This window comes from Lottia gigantea (assembly GCF_000327385.1).
Source record: "Lottia gigantea unplaced genomic scaffold LOTGIsca_5, whole genome shotgun sequence".
Taxonomy (NCBI): domain Eukaryota; kingdom Metazoa; phylum Mollusca; class Gastropoda; family Lottiidae; genus Lottia; species Lottia gigantea.
The window spans coordinates 1,889,716-1,909,021 of record NW_008709715.1 but is presented as its reverse complement, the minus strand read 5'-3'; the positions used below and the strand labels follow the sequence as shown (position 1 = coordinate 1,909,021).

At 31.2% G+C, this 19,306-nt stretch overlaps 1 protein-coding gene across 1 annotated transcript in view; it reads left to right on the top strand.

Annotated features, from left to right (window-relative positions):
* LOTGIDRAFT_106371 (hypothetical protein) overlaps positions 1-19,306 on the top strand; it is a gene marked incomplete at both ends in the record, with an annotated part of 48,089 nt that overhangs the window by 16,817 nt on the left and 11,966 nt on the right. Inside the window, one exon of the mRNA XM_009061834.1 lies at positions 7,687-7,792. Within this exon, the coding sequence (XP_009060082.1) occupies positions 7,687-7,792 (106 nt within the window). The remainder of the gene's footprint in view (positions 1-7,686; positions 7,793-19,306) is intronic.

Genomic DNA, 19,306 nt, shown 5'->3' with positions numbered 1-19,306 from the left:
AATCTGACATATCTTGTCAAGTGAATCAGGGTAGATGTAGAGCTGTACACTATGGCAGAAATAAAATCATTAAAGCTAACAAGTTCAGTGTTATTCCCTCGATCAGCTATCTTGATAATAAATCCATGATTACCAACCAATAAATACATTATATCAGCATAATATCAGGACGTATTCAGAGCTTCAACTCACAACAATATTCACCAGCTCAATGTCTCAAGGGAAATAACTCCTGTAGAAACTTTGACCGTCTGTCTAGTAAATGAGGAAATATGGCCACAATTATTTAACAAGCTGAAATAGAAGGCCAGAGAGTGGTCATTAGAAGTGGATTTGTTGAGTGCCGCCACTTTGAAGCAATTCAGCGTGAAGGCAATGAAATCACAAGCTAATAAATGATGTGGTTGTGGAGAAGAGAAACAGCGTTCAATCAATCCAATGTAATTTATTGATTAGGTCCCAGCTATATCACTTCAACTATCCCTTATGATGTTATCAACTAAAAGGTCATGTAATCTAGAACTCTTCATGGAATCACCAATTTACAATCTTTGTTTCTTTTATTATGTTTCAAATATCAAATCCCTCAGACATTTTATGGAAACAATTAGCAAATTGTTGTCACTTTCACCTCTGATATTTGCAACTAATTTATTTTTTTTAGGTTTCTCTGCTGCTAAATTTGATCTGAAAAGCTTTATATAAAAATCGCTTAAATAATTTTTCCATATGGCTAATCCGTGCAGTTGTGCAATTACAAATGAAGTGCAAAAAGTCCTGCCTGTTTCAAATGTATCTTGATGCATTGATGACACAGTGTGGAAATTGAAATGAATGTTCAGTTTTTGCAATTTAGACTTATTCTCTTGATCTTGCCCTGTGATAAAAGAAGTTTGTTGACATTTCAGATCTCTCAAAAAGCACAAGTGGATAAACAAGGACAATTCCAAGTTAATGATAGACTGAATCTATGTGCAATCTGAAATACAAACCTAGAAAAACCTTTGACAATGCACGGTCATGTAAACTTCGGATTTTGTTAACTAATTTTGATAAATGTGAATGAAAGGAGAATATTCCACCACTGTTATGTTTACTAGATTGGATTCCGGGGATTTATTGATCATACATGATAAGTAGTGGCCACTTGATCCTTTTGTGGTCATCAGCTTCCGATTTTGTCTGGAATTGATAAACAAATGAGAATTGAGACATAGCTTACGTCAAAATAAATGACAAGACTATATATTATATGTTTATTACTGACGGCTGGTTAGTGTGTGGTAATTACTATCATTTCTTCTTTCTTAACGACTTTTCTAACACTTGATGATGACAGATTGTTGGTATTACCATATTTTTAATTTAATCATTGTTGAAATACTGATCCTAGAGGCCATAAATATTTGCATTTCAATTTTCTTTGGGTGGATGTTTTTGACATGTCTAATATTTTCAATAAATTAAGAAATCTTTTTTATTGAAATCGAATAAAAACACTAGTGAAAAAAATCAAACTTGAAAAATATAATTAATATGATCATTTAAATTCAACAAATTGTATATAACTAGGCAAGGCTAAAGGATTTTCAAAAACTTTGATGCTATCCACACCAAACATAGTTCTAAATGATTTGTATTTAAAAACCTAATTAAATTGAGTATTACTTCCTTTTGCTCTGCTGTCATTGGCTGATTATGACAAATGCTTCAAGCTATGCAGTGCACTTAGGACGGTAGTACCAATATGAGTATTCTTGTTTGGTATTCCACAGTTGACAGACATGCACAGCTAGTAACATACTAGGTATCATATTGAGTCTCGTCACAACAACAAGATCTCACCTCTCCCACCAGCTTTACTTGTGTGAGTGAGTTGGTGAGTTTGAAATTGCGAAAGAAAAATCTATAAGTGAGAGAGAACGAGAGATACGTCTGTAAATGAAGGATGTGTTCAAGTGATATCAGTGTGACATTAATGGTATAACTTTCAATAAATTAGGCGTTAACTGTGACAGTATTTGTCTTATTAACTACTAGTGTCAGTAACTGACAGATTTGTTGACATTCTAAACCAGCTACTGATCTATCTTTTTCAAATAAATACAAATAGCTTCAATAACAAATTACAAACATTACTTCTTGTGGCTGCTTTGCCTTTTTGAGCAGTTTTAGAAGGTCATTCAGTGCATGAGCATTCAAAATCTAATGTTAGGTGTTTGTTAATTAAGCTTATAAACGATTTTCAATTGGCTCGTGTTCAGCATGTTGAGAAAAGACCAATCAAAAATAGTGTTAGCGTGTATTGAGACAAGTCTCAATGAAAGCACTGGCCTAGGTCACAGAGCAATAGATAATCTATTAATTATGTGAAAATTAGTCAGTCATTAGTATGATTTTAGTAAAAAAGACACACACAAAAGATAGTGTTAGTAGTTGTATACTTAAAATGTTTATTAAATCAGTTCAAGATACTCTGAGGTTCAATATGTCTGAGATATGTCTATGTCATAGGGCATATATAAAGATGAAGCCAAATTTGAGTTTCACTAATGTTAATACTGTGGCTCTAGGCAACTGGGGCATGCACAAGATGCCACTCAGTGTCTGGATTTATCAACTCAGCATTCTATTTGGAGAATTTCAATAAGCTAATAATAGTTTTAAGTTCTTGAGTCAAGTTCAAAGACTGTTTGAGCTGCAATAATGTAACTGTTGCTAGCAAGGCAGGACATGCTTACACTTCTAGAACATCTGATACCACTGAGTGACTGGGGTTTGGCAACTCAACAACCTTTTGATTAATTGGTATATTTATTAGCAGTCAAAAAAGTGCCACCTTACATATTCTAAGTTTCACAATAAATAAGATGGATTCCTAGACAGCATTTATCTTGTTTGAAATTTATAACAAATATGTTGACCTTGACACAGTGAACATGAGATATATTTTCTCTTAAACATGGTTGACATTATATACCTGACTTCTGTCACTTCACATAACAACATCTTTTATCTCACTGCACACAATCTCTCATTTCTCTTTTTTCTAATTTTTCTACAGAAATTCTCACCAAAGTGTATTTAAACTATTGTATTACCAACAAATTAATCTTCATACATGGAGGGAAAAAGACACAAAGGTGAACCATATCAAACCATTTTTTAGAACAAATGATATTTTTGTTTGACAGCTTAGACAATCCCTTTGCAAATGTTTTTCTATTACCCTTTTAGTCTACATTTATTTATATAACAAGACCCTTGTTTAAATGGCTATATATATTCTGGTTATCTGTAACCACTGTGAAACACCTTTAAGGTTCCTGAAATGTAAAAGAGGAACTTGTCTTTTATTGGCCACCCTAACCATTAACAATCTTGATGAGTAGGATTGTCTGTAGCTCAGTCAGAGCTTCATCATCTGATGACATTTGCTTGGTTATGTCGATCAGATGGTGGTCTTGAGTTTGAATCTCAATCAGTGGAATTTTTTTCTAAATGTGTATGGACAATCCAATAGATCTCTGAGACAGGAGTTGTGACAGAAGATCATCTGTTACACAGGATCCTTGAGATCCCTATATTATTATCTTTGCAAAATACACATGCTTCTTACTTTTCTTTGCTGTGAGACAGATAATAAAGGCTCAACACATCCTATTGAAAAGTGATTTATTTGTAGCATTCATTAGTGTAAGTATGATATATGCAGCCCCTTTGTCTTAAAAAAAAGCTGATCAAATTTGTCTTGCGTGTAAAATTTTACAAAAAAATTTATCACAAAATTTGATTTGTTTGAGAAATGATGACCAACTACTTTATTCATACAAGAAACAAATTTAATTCAGTTTATAATTGGAATATATTTTAAATGAGATTTTAAAATAGAATGATAAATTATCGTCATTTATAATCAAACTATTGAGAGAAAAGAGAATTGAAGCCTAAGGTTAAGATTTAACGAAGTCTGGAAGAATGTTATTATCCCTAAAAAAGACATTATTCATTGGAAACATTCAATTTTGTAAATTGCTCCACTTTCCTCAAATAATCTGTCACTAGTCAGCCATCTAACATTTTCCATTCCCCGAGGAAAACCTCGGAACAAAAATCATTAGGATACTTGTCACAAATAATATCACTGTGAGTTTCGTAGTGCAGGAAATTGCTATCACTTTCTATGAAGGAAGGAGAGAAGGTCGTGACGCCAATCAGATATTGAAAACGGAGTAAAGCAGTCAAGCAGAAAGCTTTACGTTGCTTCGGAAATGAAAATATCAATATTGTTAGTGTTGATACTAAAGTAATGATAGAAATAGAACATTGGTCTGTTAATTAAATCTTCTGTTTAATATGGTGACCATGTCTTATAGTCTTCACCAATCAACTGTTGATCATTATACTTCTACAACTCACACTTGAGGTTTGTTTCTAGTTAAGAGGAATAAGTTAGTCAATGATCTGTATCAACTACTTAGATTATAGTCTTTATAAAATATAATTTAGATAGTTTATTGTATAACCTATAGTTATTGATTTCTAGCTAATGGACTATTTACTAGTAATATTCTACTTAGTTTTTGTGAAATGATGTAACACAATATTGATTTCACTTGTCAAATCTTTCATTCTAATAAATAAAAGATATAATTCTTTCTTTTTATTTTGTCATCTGTAATAACTTAGTAAAATTACTTCCCAGACATGAATGCATAAGAAAAAATGAGTGATCAGGAAGCAATGAAAGGAAGTTTGTTGACTAAAAATGCAATGTTTTCCACCACAATATCATTGATGAATTTTTGGGAATCTATCAGTATGTTTCCGATCTTTTTATCAGTTCTGAAAGTCTATGTTAAAAAGTTCTATGGTCGGCACCACAAGATTATTGGCAATTGTTTCCTTGAGTTAAAATTTATAAACAAATATCTTTATAGTTTGGGTTTTTTTTCTTGATCACTGTGGGGAAACATTGCTTTTAAGTCACGCACTAAAACTTATAACTTAATTACACCAATGTATCAATCTGTCTACCAGTTCTTGATCATCTCATTGTCCTCCTTGAGGTGAACCACAATCAGAATGGTTCACCAAATGGTTGTCCTTTTACATTACAAATTTATCTCTTCTGTTCTGAGACTATACAATTTTTAAAACAGAAAAGGAATTAATTTGTGATAAAAAAAATTTGCTTAAAAATGTAATATTATCCTAGATGATTATTGAAATAGATGGAATCAAGTTGATCTACATTCAGACTGAAGGTTATTTCTAAAAATGATAAATAATTAGAAGAAAAAATACAGTAATTAATCTTGGTTATAAGGTGAACTATTGATTTCATTAATAGAACACATTGTCAAGTTAATTTGTTTTGTATGACAGCGTGAATATACTGTGAATCAAGTTAATAGTAGAATTAATAAGATTATTGACTCCAAGCTTCCTGAGAGAAAAACACAGTAATAAATAGTAGTAGTTGTTGGTCGAGAACTAATTACTAAACGCTGACCGTACTTATCAATTAGTTTACCTCTTTTTCTCTCTATCTATATTATACACATTAAAGGAAATGTCAAGTCTAATTGTGTATTTCTGTAGCACGTCAGGCTGGCTGTTACCTTTCCAGAAGTAAACACAATCAGATTATTTGATTGGCTTGAGACATCTGAAGTCATAAATCATAATTGCTCTGTCAGTTTTCTTACTTTACAAGTGCTATATATGAAAGAAAATTCCGTGATTTCTAAAAATCAACAAGACATTAATATTTTCTGAAACGTGAACCCCGTCTGAAAATTTCACATGATCAAAATAGTAACGCTACACATGAATTAAAACATTATCAATAGCGTTTAATTGTTTGATAAACTTGGTTTTCTGTTTTGTGGTCAAAAAGCTTTGTAGCAAAATTTGTTTACATGTAAGATTTCCTTTAAAGTGTAATTCAGTTGCAGTAAGTTAGTTTTTCAAAGAATTGGCACAAGTCTGAATTTTAATATTGATAAAGATAAATCATTAACTGTCATATTCTTAGCATTAATTACTGTTAGCATATAGTTTATATTTACACGTGGAGCCTATTAAACAGTATGAAAATATCATTACAGCTATATTATGTAAGAAAAGCCATATTTAATTCTCCTATACGATATGTTTTTTATAAAAGGATGAAACATCTCAAGTTATTTTCTATAGTGATTTATATTATCTGTAATCTATTAATAGTCAGGAGAAATTGAGAGGGGGAAAACGGCACTGATCATGTGATATAATCTGTCTGTCTACGTTATTGATCTAAAATGTGGTTATTTTCAGAAAGAAAGAGAAAATCTGGCCTTCATTACATAACAAGTTTGATCAAAGTCTATTATTTTATCTAGCTATGTAGACTAAAACCAAACCATATTATTATATTACCAGTCTTTTCTTATAGCTTGAATTTGGCCCAAATTATACGAGAGAAATTTTTGACATTTTCTTACTTCTTGCCATGAGAGCACATGTTGAGTTATTTTAAGAATGTAGCCAAATTAAATGAAATATAATCTTGTAGTTTATTGTAAATAGAACGTCAATTATATAATAATATATATAGTAAGACGTAGCTAGACATTACTGGTTTTAGTCTAATCATGCATGAACAGTTCTCCCCATAAAGAGATCTTGTGTCTTTAATAAATTGTTATCTCATTTTTTTTTACAAGTTTTAAAATCTTATACATCGAAAGTTGGAAACAGTAATTTTTCACAATGATAAGGCCTAAAACTATCTAAATGCCTTGGCAATCTATGTTAAAATTATCATAAAATAGTTATCGCTTTTTTTATGCAAATTTAAATATCTTCCAAAAATTTATATAGTAATTTATTGCAATGATAAGGGCCAAAAATTAACTAAATGCCCATCAAAATCTGATGTGGATAAGATTACTTGATGAACGGAAATTGCAATAGCCAGCAAAAAAACTTGATAGAAGAATAGTTCTATTGAATTTTTTCATGTAAAAGTATGTCTTTTATTAACTTAAGCTAAATAGGGATCATGGCTAGAGTAGAGAGATTGGTGCCAATTTCTATGAGAATCTATCACCTGCAATAACAGACGTGTGGAGAAATAGAGGGGAATATTTTTTTTATTGTGTTACAATTCCATATGGAAGTTATCAGAACATTCTCTAGAAGATATTATCTCAAGAAACATGCGACTATGTTGAGATGAACATATCCAAACTGACCTTTTATTTTACACTGATACATCAACACCTTTCATTAATTCTTAATTCTATGGAGACATATTTCAATTCACAATTATTATTTTTATATGACCACTTCTGAAACTGTTTTATTTTACTATTTATTGAAGTCTGAATGAATGAATGGAAGGTTGCAATTTCCAATAATTTTTTGGGGAATTAATTCTTGATGAGACTCATGTTTTTGATTTTCTGGACCTTTCTATTATCAAGAGATAAAAATAAAAATTGGTCTGGAAGACCAAGATTAAATCAGCTGTTGCCATATATAGATAAATCATCAATCAGATTTTCCATACTGAATTGCTGTGAATGGCAGAAATTTAGTTTACAAAATATTAAAGAAAAAACTAGAGAACTATATTCCTTGAAAAATGCATTTGATCATTGTTGGACAGTTCAAAACCTTGATTTTTGTTCTTTTCAGATTGTGAGCAAAGTTTCAGCCCAACCCGGTTATGATTTGGATCTTGGTTACAGATTGCTGGCAGTATGTGCATCTCACAAAGAAATGTTCAGTAGCAAAGCTCAAGGTTAGTATCATTAAGATCCGCAAAACAAAAACGGTGTAAAGTTTCAAGTCAAAACTACAAGTCAAAGCATACATTCCCTTGAAAATCATCTTGCTCATTTTCATATACACATACCCAATCTTGCCCTTTTTATTTTCATTTTTTCTAAGCTTTTTATTATTTTTGAGATAATTTTTCTTTTTGTTTTGAGTACTTGTAAAGTGAGTATATTGAGCTCTTGTTTTAAGTCATTACATTCACAAATAGGCACAAATTAAAATTAATAGTTTTATTCACCAAGCACACATTTTTCACCGACATACAAAAGAATTTTATAAATACCAATACAAATATTTGAATTGGCAAAGCATTTTAATGTGCATATAACAGATTTTAATTTTTTTAAATGATTGATAATGCATGATAATGTCTTAATATTTTGAAATATGATAATTTATATGATTTATATTGCTGCTATTATAGATATGCAATATCAGAAATTAATGCATCTTTCTGCTTTTGGAGAAAAAAATGGAAATTAAGTTTCAGTCATGCTGTTGACAGCATCTACATTGTATTGTTTTGATGCATTTAAACTGAATTTGTTGATTGTTTATTGCACATTAAGCATGAGTTAAAAGTGATCTTTCACTTCAATTAATTTATTAAACTTTTTAGTTAAAACTAATTATTTGCTTTATCACAAATTACAGTTGTGCACCATTTATGAAAAACACAAGTTCATTCTCCTGATCAATCTTTAAATCATAATGCACTTTAATACAGATACTAAATCATGGGGAATAACTCTAATCATTTTTTACCCGTCTGATTTATTTCAATGAAATGTATTGATCTCAATATGTGATTACTGTAATTTTAACCAATTATTGTCCAGGATTGATACAAGATTTTGTAAATAATCACTAGTATTTGTTTTCAATATCCTGGGGCCAGTTATTATTGTCCCATTGAAAAACTGTTACAAGTTATATATTACCAGTGATAGTTCAGAGTGATTTTATCTATTTGAATATTCATAATTTATAGGGCTGTTGAATTCCACCAAACATATAAGTAATTGTTTATGTTACAGGGAAGTGATTTATGAGTATATATATATATATGTGTGTGTGTACAGTTATTGTATTTTATAAGTGCTTATATATTAAAGATTGGCTCCCACTTTTTATTTTGTTCTGTGTTCAATAATCCATTGTAATCGTAGTTTAATCTTTAGAGCTTTATCTCCAGAGTCTCAAAAAGCTTAACTGATTTGAGCTACACTACAAAAATCACTGCAAGACCCTTTAACACTCTGCAACTGAGTTTGTCAGCTCAGCATTTTCTTCACAGCTAATAATTTTCAAACATTTATTGAATATCTTGTGTTATTACCTGCCATTAATTAGAAATCAATGACCTTGTAATTTACTTCCTTATCCATAAAGTTAACCTATTGGATGATTATATCTAAGCTTGATTTTATTTTGTGCTACTTTAAGATAAAAGATTTATTGAAATGTGTCATTGTAACCTGTTAAAGTGTGATCTCCTATTGATTTGACATTTGAAGATTAAGAGTTAAAATTTAAGATATTTGACACCATGAACAAACTGTCCTTTATACAGAAATGTTTAACCAAGAGTCTTTCATAAAAACCATTAGAAATTGTGTGTCACAAGTTACACAATGGTAATATTTGGAAGCATTTAGCACCATCAAGAAATTTAGAATGTAAAGCATACCATAAGTTCTGGGCTTGTTATTAGTGTTAGCAAGGAAACACAGGTATGATGGGGTTCGTTTAGACCAAGATTGTCATATTGACAATGTGATAGAGAAAGTTGATTTTGGTAGAAGAACTAATGTTGAAAGGTGTAACTAGATGTAACCAACTTGTCAAATAAAACAAGGCTAAAAACTTCTCATAGAAAAGGAAGTTGGTTCAAGAACAAACAACATGTTCTCTATTGACAAAATTTACTTTCTGACCTGTTGAGGTCAGCTCAGAGCAAAGGCCACATAGTCCATAAACAAATAAGAATGTGAAAAGAAAATAAGTTCATTTTTTATATGAAGTTATCATGAAGGTTATTTGTATGGTAATTATTAAGACTACACTGTTTTAATTTTTGTATATTATACTTATTATATCAGGTCAAATTTAAAAAATTGAATTGGGATGCATATTATGTATTTATATCTCATTCATTTTATCCATCAGAGGAGATATCATTAATAGACAGGTGATACAATTGATCTAGCAGAGCAGATATCAATAAACAGATGATACAATTGATCCATCAGAACAGATATCAATAAACAGATGATACAATTAATTCTTCAGAGCAGATATCGATAGACAGGTGATTCAGTTAATCCATCAGAGCAGATATTAATATACAGATGATGCAATTGATCCATATGAGATGATATCAAAAAACAGATGATTCCGCTGATCCATCAGAGCAGATATTAATTAACAGATCATACAATAGATTATAGCAATTAATACGATTGATCTAGCAGGGCATCAATAGACAGCTGATTCAGTTGATCTGGAATACCTGTAGCAGATATCAATAGGCAGATGAGTAAGCCTATCAAGTACATGAGAATGTGCCCTATCTGTGATATATGAAAGGTGTTAAATATTGTGTGTTCTGTTATTTTAGTATGTATGGTAATTTCCTATATATAATTATATCATATATAAATACATTATAACTTATTTTTAATAACCAATCCAGCACCATTTACAAAAATATGGCAGTTGCCCAAGTCTAAATACTTCTCTACATCTTGCATAATTTTTTCAATGAGATTTTTCTCTTGTTTTCATATGAGGAAGTTCTAAATAATTTGACTTAATGCCAATCTGTATTTGTCACAAAGCCAAAAGTATTGATAGTTTGACTGTAAACTATTGAAAGTAAGTTTGTTATTAAAGCTATTAACAAATGTCAGTTGTTAAAAGACAAGTATTGTCAATAAATAGGTGTAAATAGGGATCACAGAAATTTACAGTATGAGGACAGGTACATTGGATAGACATTACTCTGATGTCTTCCGTTTGAAGTATGTTCAAGTTGAATGAAGATGTGCAAAGATCAAATTTTACAAATGCTTTAACTTAGACTATAATGAAATAAGATTCTTAATGATCAGCTTAATGAAGATCCTTAGCTTAAACTACAGGTGATACTCTTAACATCCTATAGTATTGCAAAGGCTAAAAGAAATAATGAATGATTGATTGAATGAATGAATTAAGTATGTTTCATTGCGTAAGTACATTGCATATAAACAGCGATTGACTCAAAGTTAAATAAAACAGACAGGCCACCTTGCTCTTTTCTCTCAGTTTTGAAACTGTGTAGAAACTGATTACACAACAAATATTGTATATTGATCTCACTCAAACAATTGTTGACTGAATTAAGACATAGAAGAAAGCAGGGATGCTAATTGTTTGACCAAGATTTAGAAAGTGACTTCAGAACCAACCCTCCAATTGGCACATCTCCAAACTAGTCTTGTTGTTTCACACTGTTTGTAATGAAATAAGGCCATTGTACGTATCATTTTGTTTTGAGGTACAACAGAATTCTTAATTACCTGAAAGGAGACCTTTCTGATGGTAGTTATAAAAATTTGTGGTAGTATTAACCTATTTGAAGAGTCCGTTGTGCATATAATTTGCATATATTTTTTTAGAATTTCAGACAAATTGTAACATTTATGTCTAATAAGATGAATTGTATGTAAATATGTAAGATTTTTTATGTTATATTAGCTAGACATTCTTTTTACCTGTCATTCTTTTCCTGTTTTTAGCAGATGTGCAGAAGAAACAGATTTTATTTATTGTGAGCCTACAGAAATCTGCACGCTAGTGGCTTACACTAAGATCACCTACAAATTTGTTTGTTGAATGCAAGGCATGGCCCATTTGTTACTTAGTATTTGATTTCCTAGTTGTATTCTTTCTACCTGATGTGAGACTTACAATAAAGAAGTTGAACAAAGAGTCAGTTTAATATTATCACTGAAAAATTCTCCATTACATAATTGGGTTTATTGTCCTATATTAGCTTTTCTCCAATCTTCTATTATAATAGAGGTCAGACTTAACTCTTTATCACTGTAAACTAGATAATAGAAATAAAGCAACAAGCATGTAAAGTAATTCTAAACCTTTAAACATGCTGGCTATATCAGTTTCTGATACAAAACTAACTGTTTTTTGTCGACAATATCAGCAGAAGTATATCTACTTGTAAATTCAAAGTGGTTAAAGAGCTAAATAAACATGGCTAATGTTTTCACTAACAGAACTTTCTGTATATATCTATATTCAAATTTCTAATCAGTTTTATATAAAATTATTATATGTATCTGACAAATTGATGCTTTCTTACTTATCTAAAGTAATATACCGGTACATGTATTCACATTTACACAAATATTCCTGATTTCTCAAAAAAGCATTTCATCCGTAACGCAAGTCAGATCTTTAGAGATTTTAACAACAAGCAATTACTTAATGTGTTGCATTACATCAGCAAATCCAATATCCATGAACCAAAAATCACAGTTGGATGTATCAGTTAATAAGATGTTACATTATAAAACTAAGGCCTCTCTGGAGTTGGAAATTGAAAACAAGAAGGTTAATGCCCTGACAAAATTTCCTTCATTACACACTGCATGACAACTTGCCTCTTCGTAAGCACAAAATGGAACTAATGATCAATTAAAACTTTAAAAGGAACTCAGTTTTAAAATTGTAGTATAATATATTGTAATATGTTTTATTTTATAATAAATAAAATACATGGTTAATTATGTTCTTGGAAATAAATCTAGTTTGTATTTATAGTTTATCTAAAGGTGTATTTACAATCAGGTATTTTTGGCTCTTTATCCTGATATTTAGCTGATGAAATATTAAGAACAAAGTGGAATTTTCTTATCCTACCTTGTATTTGCCAAACTAATCTAGTTATAAAGCATGCATCAAACCAAATAGTTAGCATTATCTTGATCTATATAACTTTTATTCTGAAGTGGCTCAAATGAGATCCTATTTTTACTATCAACTAGAAGACAAAAAATATAAAGATCTCTCAACAGAAGTTAAATTGTCTGATATAAGCCGGAGGTTTATTTAAAAATTGATTGATATTGGAAAGGAATAAGATTATTAAACTTTGACCTTTTATTAAGCCATCACTATACAGATATTGATTGATATAATCATAATAATGATATAGATAGATTATGACCTATTACTACTGAACAGAAACGTAAAGGATTGTTCCACTTATAGTAGTAAGTGTTTTCAGTCAATCAAAGCAAAATAATGTATGTTGATTGTTTAAAAATCCCACTTTTCTGTACCTGCACTACACTTCTAGTAAGAAGTAGTATAGTAATAGTGAGACATGTACCGGTTAGCGTAACAGTAAAAGCAATAAGAGTGTACATTGCAAAATTTCCGGCTATTAGGATTTTCATGGTTTCATGTTCAGACATTGAAGAAATTTTATTAAAATCAAAGTACCCATTGTTTTCAGACTTTATTAACAATATAGGTGTATGTTATTGTGCCAGGCAAGGTAGACCTGTATCTGTATTTTTCAAGGATGGGTAAATAATATAACATTAAAACTTTGATTGATAAAAACTGATATTATATTACATTGTCAAACCCTGTATGTATTTAATATGATATTTCCGTCTGACACAGCAAATCTCACAGTTGAAACTTATCTTGAGACCTAGTTACACTGAACTGCAGGTGGGCACTTAGAGACCTCTAATATTTTCAACTTCTGCTAAACATATTTAAGGAGAGTTATTTCATTCATTTTTCAAGTCTGAATCTTGAGTTTTGAAAATGATATTGCTTGATTGAATATATTCTTAACAATTTATCAAAAATAGGGACTTTACTCCCAAAAAACAAATGCTGCACTAGAAGCAGTATAGAATTGTGCCTGTGATCAAATTATGGATGATTTTATCATTTTCAACATAAAGATCCCAATTTTAGATGCGCTTCTTAACAAATCCATTATAAATGAATCCATGATATCAAGAAGCATTTGTAGAAAAAATAATTTTATTTCTAGCATACTAACAAATTATTCTATTAAAATCTAAACTAAAGACATAGAATTCAACAATGATCTATTACTGACAGGATGTAAAGGAATCCACAACAAATACATTTATCTTTCTTTAATACTAGTAGAATCGGTAAGCCTGGCACTCTGAACTCTTGGAATGGTGTATTATGTCATCTGTGTATTCTATTACAATTCCCTAGCAACAGATATACATACTGCTCACGTCTACCAGTCAAATTCCTGTAAATACACGACTTTTTAAAAATCATTACACTGCTGTAGGCTTTATTATTTCTGTCAGTGAGCTATTACTGCAAGTTTTTTTCATTCTTCAATAAGCTAGACTCTCTTGATAGCATTATTTCAATTTGAGTAAGATTTATAGAAAAGATGGTAGTGAGTATAAATATAAAATGTGGAATGTAAGCCATATTTTAAATACCAGCTACAATGATGTACTTTACTTGTAAAATAAAATGTCTAAACACTTGATCATCTATATTTTTGGCTGTAATCCAGATTATTTCTTTGTTTATCTAGAATTCTGTCTGAATGTGACATACTTTATTTTGGTTTTGGTACCTAGTGCCAATTATAAGGTCAAACGGTACCAAATCAGAATTATTTTCAGAAAATAGTTTAATATAAATGAGTGTAATGATTCATCACCTCCAGGAATAATTAACGAGAGGTTCCAGGTACTGAAGACTTTTGCAATGGACATGGCACTTAATTGGCAATTCTGTCAAATGAAGATTAACAAATTTTTTCATTTCCTATCTACTGATTGTAAGTTATAGAAAATTTAAAAAAAAAAGATATCCTGTCAAATCTGACCATTTTAATAAAATTATATTTAATACAGATAGAATGTTTGAATATATAATACAAACTTAAGTGATTGATAACATGATGATAACACATATTTAACCCATTAAGAAAAAGAACACATAATGTTTCTAGCAACAAGATATTTCATCATTCACTGCACATTACCACATAAAGTCTTTAACATGTATTTAGTGCACAGAAGAGAGAGACGCAGGTTAAAAAGTAGAAAAAAAACATCAGCACGCCAAAATATTTAACAGAGAACGAGTTTAAGTGTAAAGAAAAGAGGGTGATTTAATGCTCACATTTCAAGTTGTTAGTAAATATGAAGGAAAAAGAAAGACGAAAGTAGACTACTAATGATAATAGGTAACTAAATAATCACCGATATATTGATAGATACATATAGTACTACATTACTCTTAATCTTACACAAATAATACCTAGCATACCGTGGAATATATCATCTTATTATATGTTGATATATTTAAACATAACTACTGGCTAATTAGCAGGCAAATCAATGTTACTGAGCAAACAAACTCAAATTGTTAATTCTGAAAACCATGCATATACGTAAAGGATTGAATATTAAAATTATTAAAAAAAATAGATACAATACATGGTCATGTGCCATATGATTGAACTAAAATAATGACTTGTCAACTTGCAAAAATGACTCGCATGACTCATGATTAGGTGAATGATGAATCGTATATCTTTATTTCCATTATGATACACTGAATCATTTGACTCATGACATGTATGATTGAACCAGAAATAGTATCCTCAGATGATGATGAGGATACATGTAGTGAAACTGCATATAATTATGTATGCTGCATGCATGCCAGATTGCGATACCTCATAATAGATAGTTCATATTGTTACATGCAGTGAGACCTCATTCAATGATAAATATTCTCATATTATTTAAGATACATTTATTGAGATCCCATATAACTTAAGATTCGTGTATTCATTTAAATAAAGATACAGTTATTGAGATCTCATATAATTAAAGATACAATTATTGAGATCTCATATAATTGAAGATACTTGTATTGAGACCTTATGTAATTTAAGATGCATGTATTCATATAATGACGCATGGTCTTGTGAAATCAGCGATTCATGTAAGGGAACCTTGTATATGGCATGGTCTCCATGCAGTGGTGACACATGGTGTCATATGATCATTGATACATCTTGTTAGATCTTTTACTCTTATGTGTCAGCATAGTTCTAACTGTACATTACCTGTTACTGTCAGTTCTTTGTGTAACTGTTGTGGTTCTATGTGTAACTGTTACAATTCTATGGTGTCAGAAGTGGTGGCTAAAAAGTGTTGGATCTTTTTTATGACATTAATTTGGCTTAATTCAACATAATTTGAGCTGTATTTGCAGTGATGGATATTATTTCTCTGATTAATACGCTTTTCAAGTTGGGTGAAGTTCCTTGGTGGTCTTTGTTCTGAACATCCTGCATCACGTTTGTCCAGCCCCTCAGGAGTATCCACTTAAAAATAAACAGCGATAAATGACTGGGTAATAGAGTAGTTAAGAAAGAAAGATGATGAGAATGCCAGAAAGGCGGTGTAAAACTAACAGGATAGCTAATAGTATGGTTAAACTTTCTGCGTGAATACCCGACAGATAGCTGATCTATTCGGGGTGAAGAGTGAGTTTGTAACTAGCTTTCATTGTTTGTCTCGTTGAGCTTGTAAAGTACACGTGCCGTATGTCAGCCGTATCCATTCTAACGGTGTTGTTGTGTTTAACGTCTTGCTAAGATTATATACTCCTGAGTCAATGAACTAAACACTTTCCTCTCTAGGTAGGGTAGATATTTAATATGACAAATGGTATTCTTAACTGCAGTGCTGATTGCCATACCTATAATCACCTAGCTAGATATTCCAGGTATATTGTTTGATGAACAATTGAAGGGATAAAAATAGTCATTAATTGCCTATCAATTAATTCTCCTTCTCAGTTATCGATTATGCTTTAAGAATATAAAAACTTTAAAAGAGTGAAGTAGGATGTTTACGTATTATTTAACCGATTTATTTCCAGTAACAGTATTTAACGCGCAATTGTATTGTAACCTGTTATTGACTTAGAAAATAGCAGCCATGCCTCAACATAATAAAATCGCAAGAATCTCGTCACTATTAATTACCACCGTCAAAGACGAACGTGCGACACATCAGATAGAAATCAATAGTTTTATAGAGGCGGAAAGGAATCAACCACAAATCGAAGCGTTTTCGATTCACAATAACATTATTGTGGAAATTATAGACAGACTTATTTGATCAACTCACTTGAGGTCTTTTTCAATTATTTAAAACATATCTCTTTCAATTTGTATAGGCCGGTAATAAAAAGTCATAAGCGCACCGGTAAATATTATTTATTGAGGAATGTATTTCATTACTAGTTTAATGTAAATCTTATTCAACAAAATATCTACCAATAGAGTTTATACATGACACACCCCGATAGCCTCACACAAAACTACTTTGTTGACTCAAGATGTGAAGTCGAATCTTAACACAATTTATTGACAATACCTTTACTTATATCTATGTCAATCTATGTTCGTTTAACCCTTTTTATATTCAATATTATAGAGTTACGGTTTTATATACCTTTTACTTATTTATATACTCTCTTATAATTGAATCTCTCACCACCCCCTTTCTCAATAATCATATTATGTGATTGAAATAATTTATTTTTGATAGAATAAAAGGTCATGATTACAAATAAATGTTTAATTGCACGAAGTTGGCTAAAGCAAAATGCTGAGACTTGCCAGTTAATGTGTGACACAGTGGTCATTCTTAGTGCCATGTAACGTGGCTTGAAATTCCTTGAGCTGAAAAAAACACCACTTTGCTCTGATATGATAATAAGCCGAGGCGCCATGTGCTCTAGATAGTGCACGTCAAGAGATGGAAATGGTAAATGCATCACCCAGCGTAAAAAGTTCATTTTATAAACTATGCATGGCGTTGTCTTTCTTTAAAAGTCCATTCAGATGCAGAAAGAAGAAGTGCACAATGCAAAATCGTCTCAAAGACAGACAGGAGTTGGAGTAGTTAGAGACAGACAGGAGTTGGAGTAGTTAGTCGTTAGCCCTGGAATTCTTTGAGGGTATTCGTTTCAGGCTTAAAAGTACGTCCACAGTAACCAAAGAAGGCCAATCCTTCTTGCATTCAAAGTTAATGTAAGCAATCTAAAACAAAACTGTTTCGAACACAATTTGAATTTGTGCTTTCTATACATATATAGGCCTATATATACACCTACAGAAGCTACGGAGTATTTTATAATATATATATAAGTTATTCCTAAAACAACTATTTATAATGTGTCGAAGAATGTTACTTTTGAGATCTAACAGAGAAAAAAAATTAAGTTTTGCGATCAGAACCAACGAAACTTTCAATAACGACCTCAAGGATTTTCTTAGATAAGTCATATTCGACCTTCGATTCCTAGAATGATAATGCGAGTGCTCTTTCTTTAGAGATCGCTGCGTTAACGCCCTTAACACATTTAGTTTATAATGATTGAAGTAGGCCTATGTAACAAATTTTCGCGAGGTTGATTAGCAAGGGACATGCAAATTTGCAGAATGTTCGCTTAGGCATAAAGTCGTTGAATCAAACATAACAAGTTGATAATGGATTGTGAACGTGACAGAGACCACAATTTTAAATGTTTGGAAAAAATCGAGGACATTTGATTTTCAAACGAACATGGCTATGATTTAATATGCTATTGCATGTTGATAAGATTAAGTCTACTTCCCGTAACATAACTATGTTACCGTTAATTAGGCTTAAATTGGTGCAAAAGAGGTCTTTGTAGCCTTGAAATTGCATTAGGAACATCAATAGCTTCTAATTGTGCCAAGCCTATTTCCAGTCCGACGTCTGTAGTTTCAGAAATGGCATATTTATAAATCTGTTAATAAGGTCGGTTGGAACTCATCAGCTTAAAGCTCACATCGACAAATTAACCGACTGCCAGCAGTTGCAATCCATTCTTTGGAAGTGTGCAACTCGCAGCAATTCTGATTGTTCAATTATGTGCGCACGAGGTCTACATATCCAGATTCATCAGATTCTTTGACATGGTAGCTATCAGATTCCGAGATTCTCTCCATGATATGCTGAATAATTTCGAATCCTGCACTCAGTTTTGAAGATTGTTGCATCTTTATGATCAATGTAATGTGTACACCCCTTCCCCTGAATGAGACCCATTTTTCCAATGAGCGTCTGGGGCAAAGTCTTTTGGGTTCGTCTGAATCCTAGAGAAGCAAAAACGCCAATAATCCGATTTGAATAGGTTATAGATCTCGTCTTTGTAATCTAGAATTAGTATAAGCTGTTTTTGATGGTGCTATTTCTAGAAGAAAGGAATGTTTGATCTTTTTGACCCATAAAGATAGAAAAATAAATTTTTTACAAGGATGACGACAATTAATGTTCCGAGGATCAGATAGTCCTTGCCCTGACCAAACGTCTCTGCCACTGTCCATACT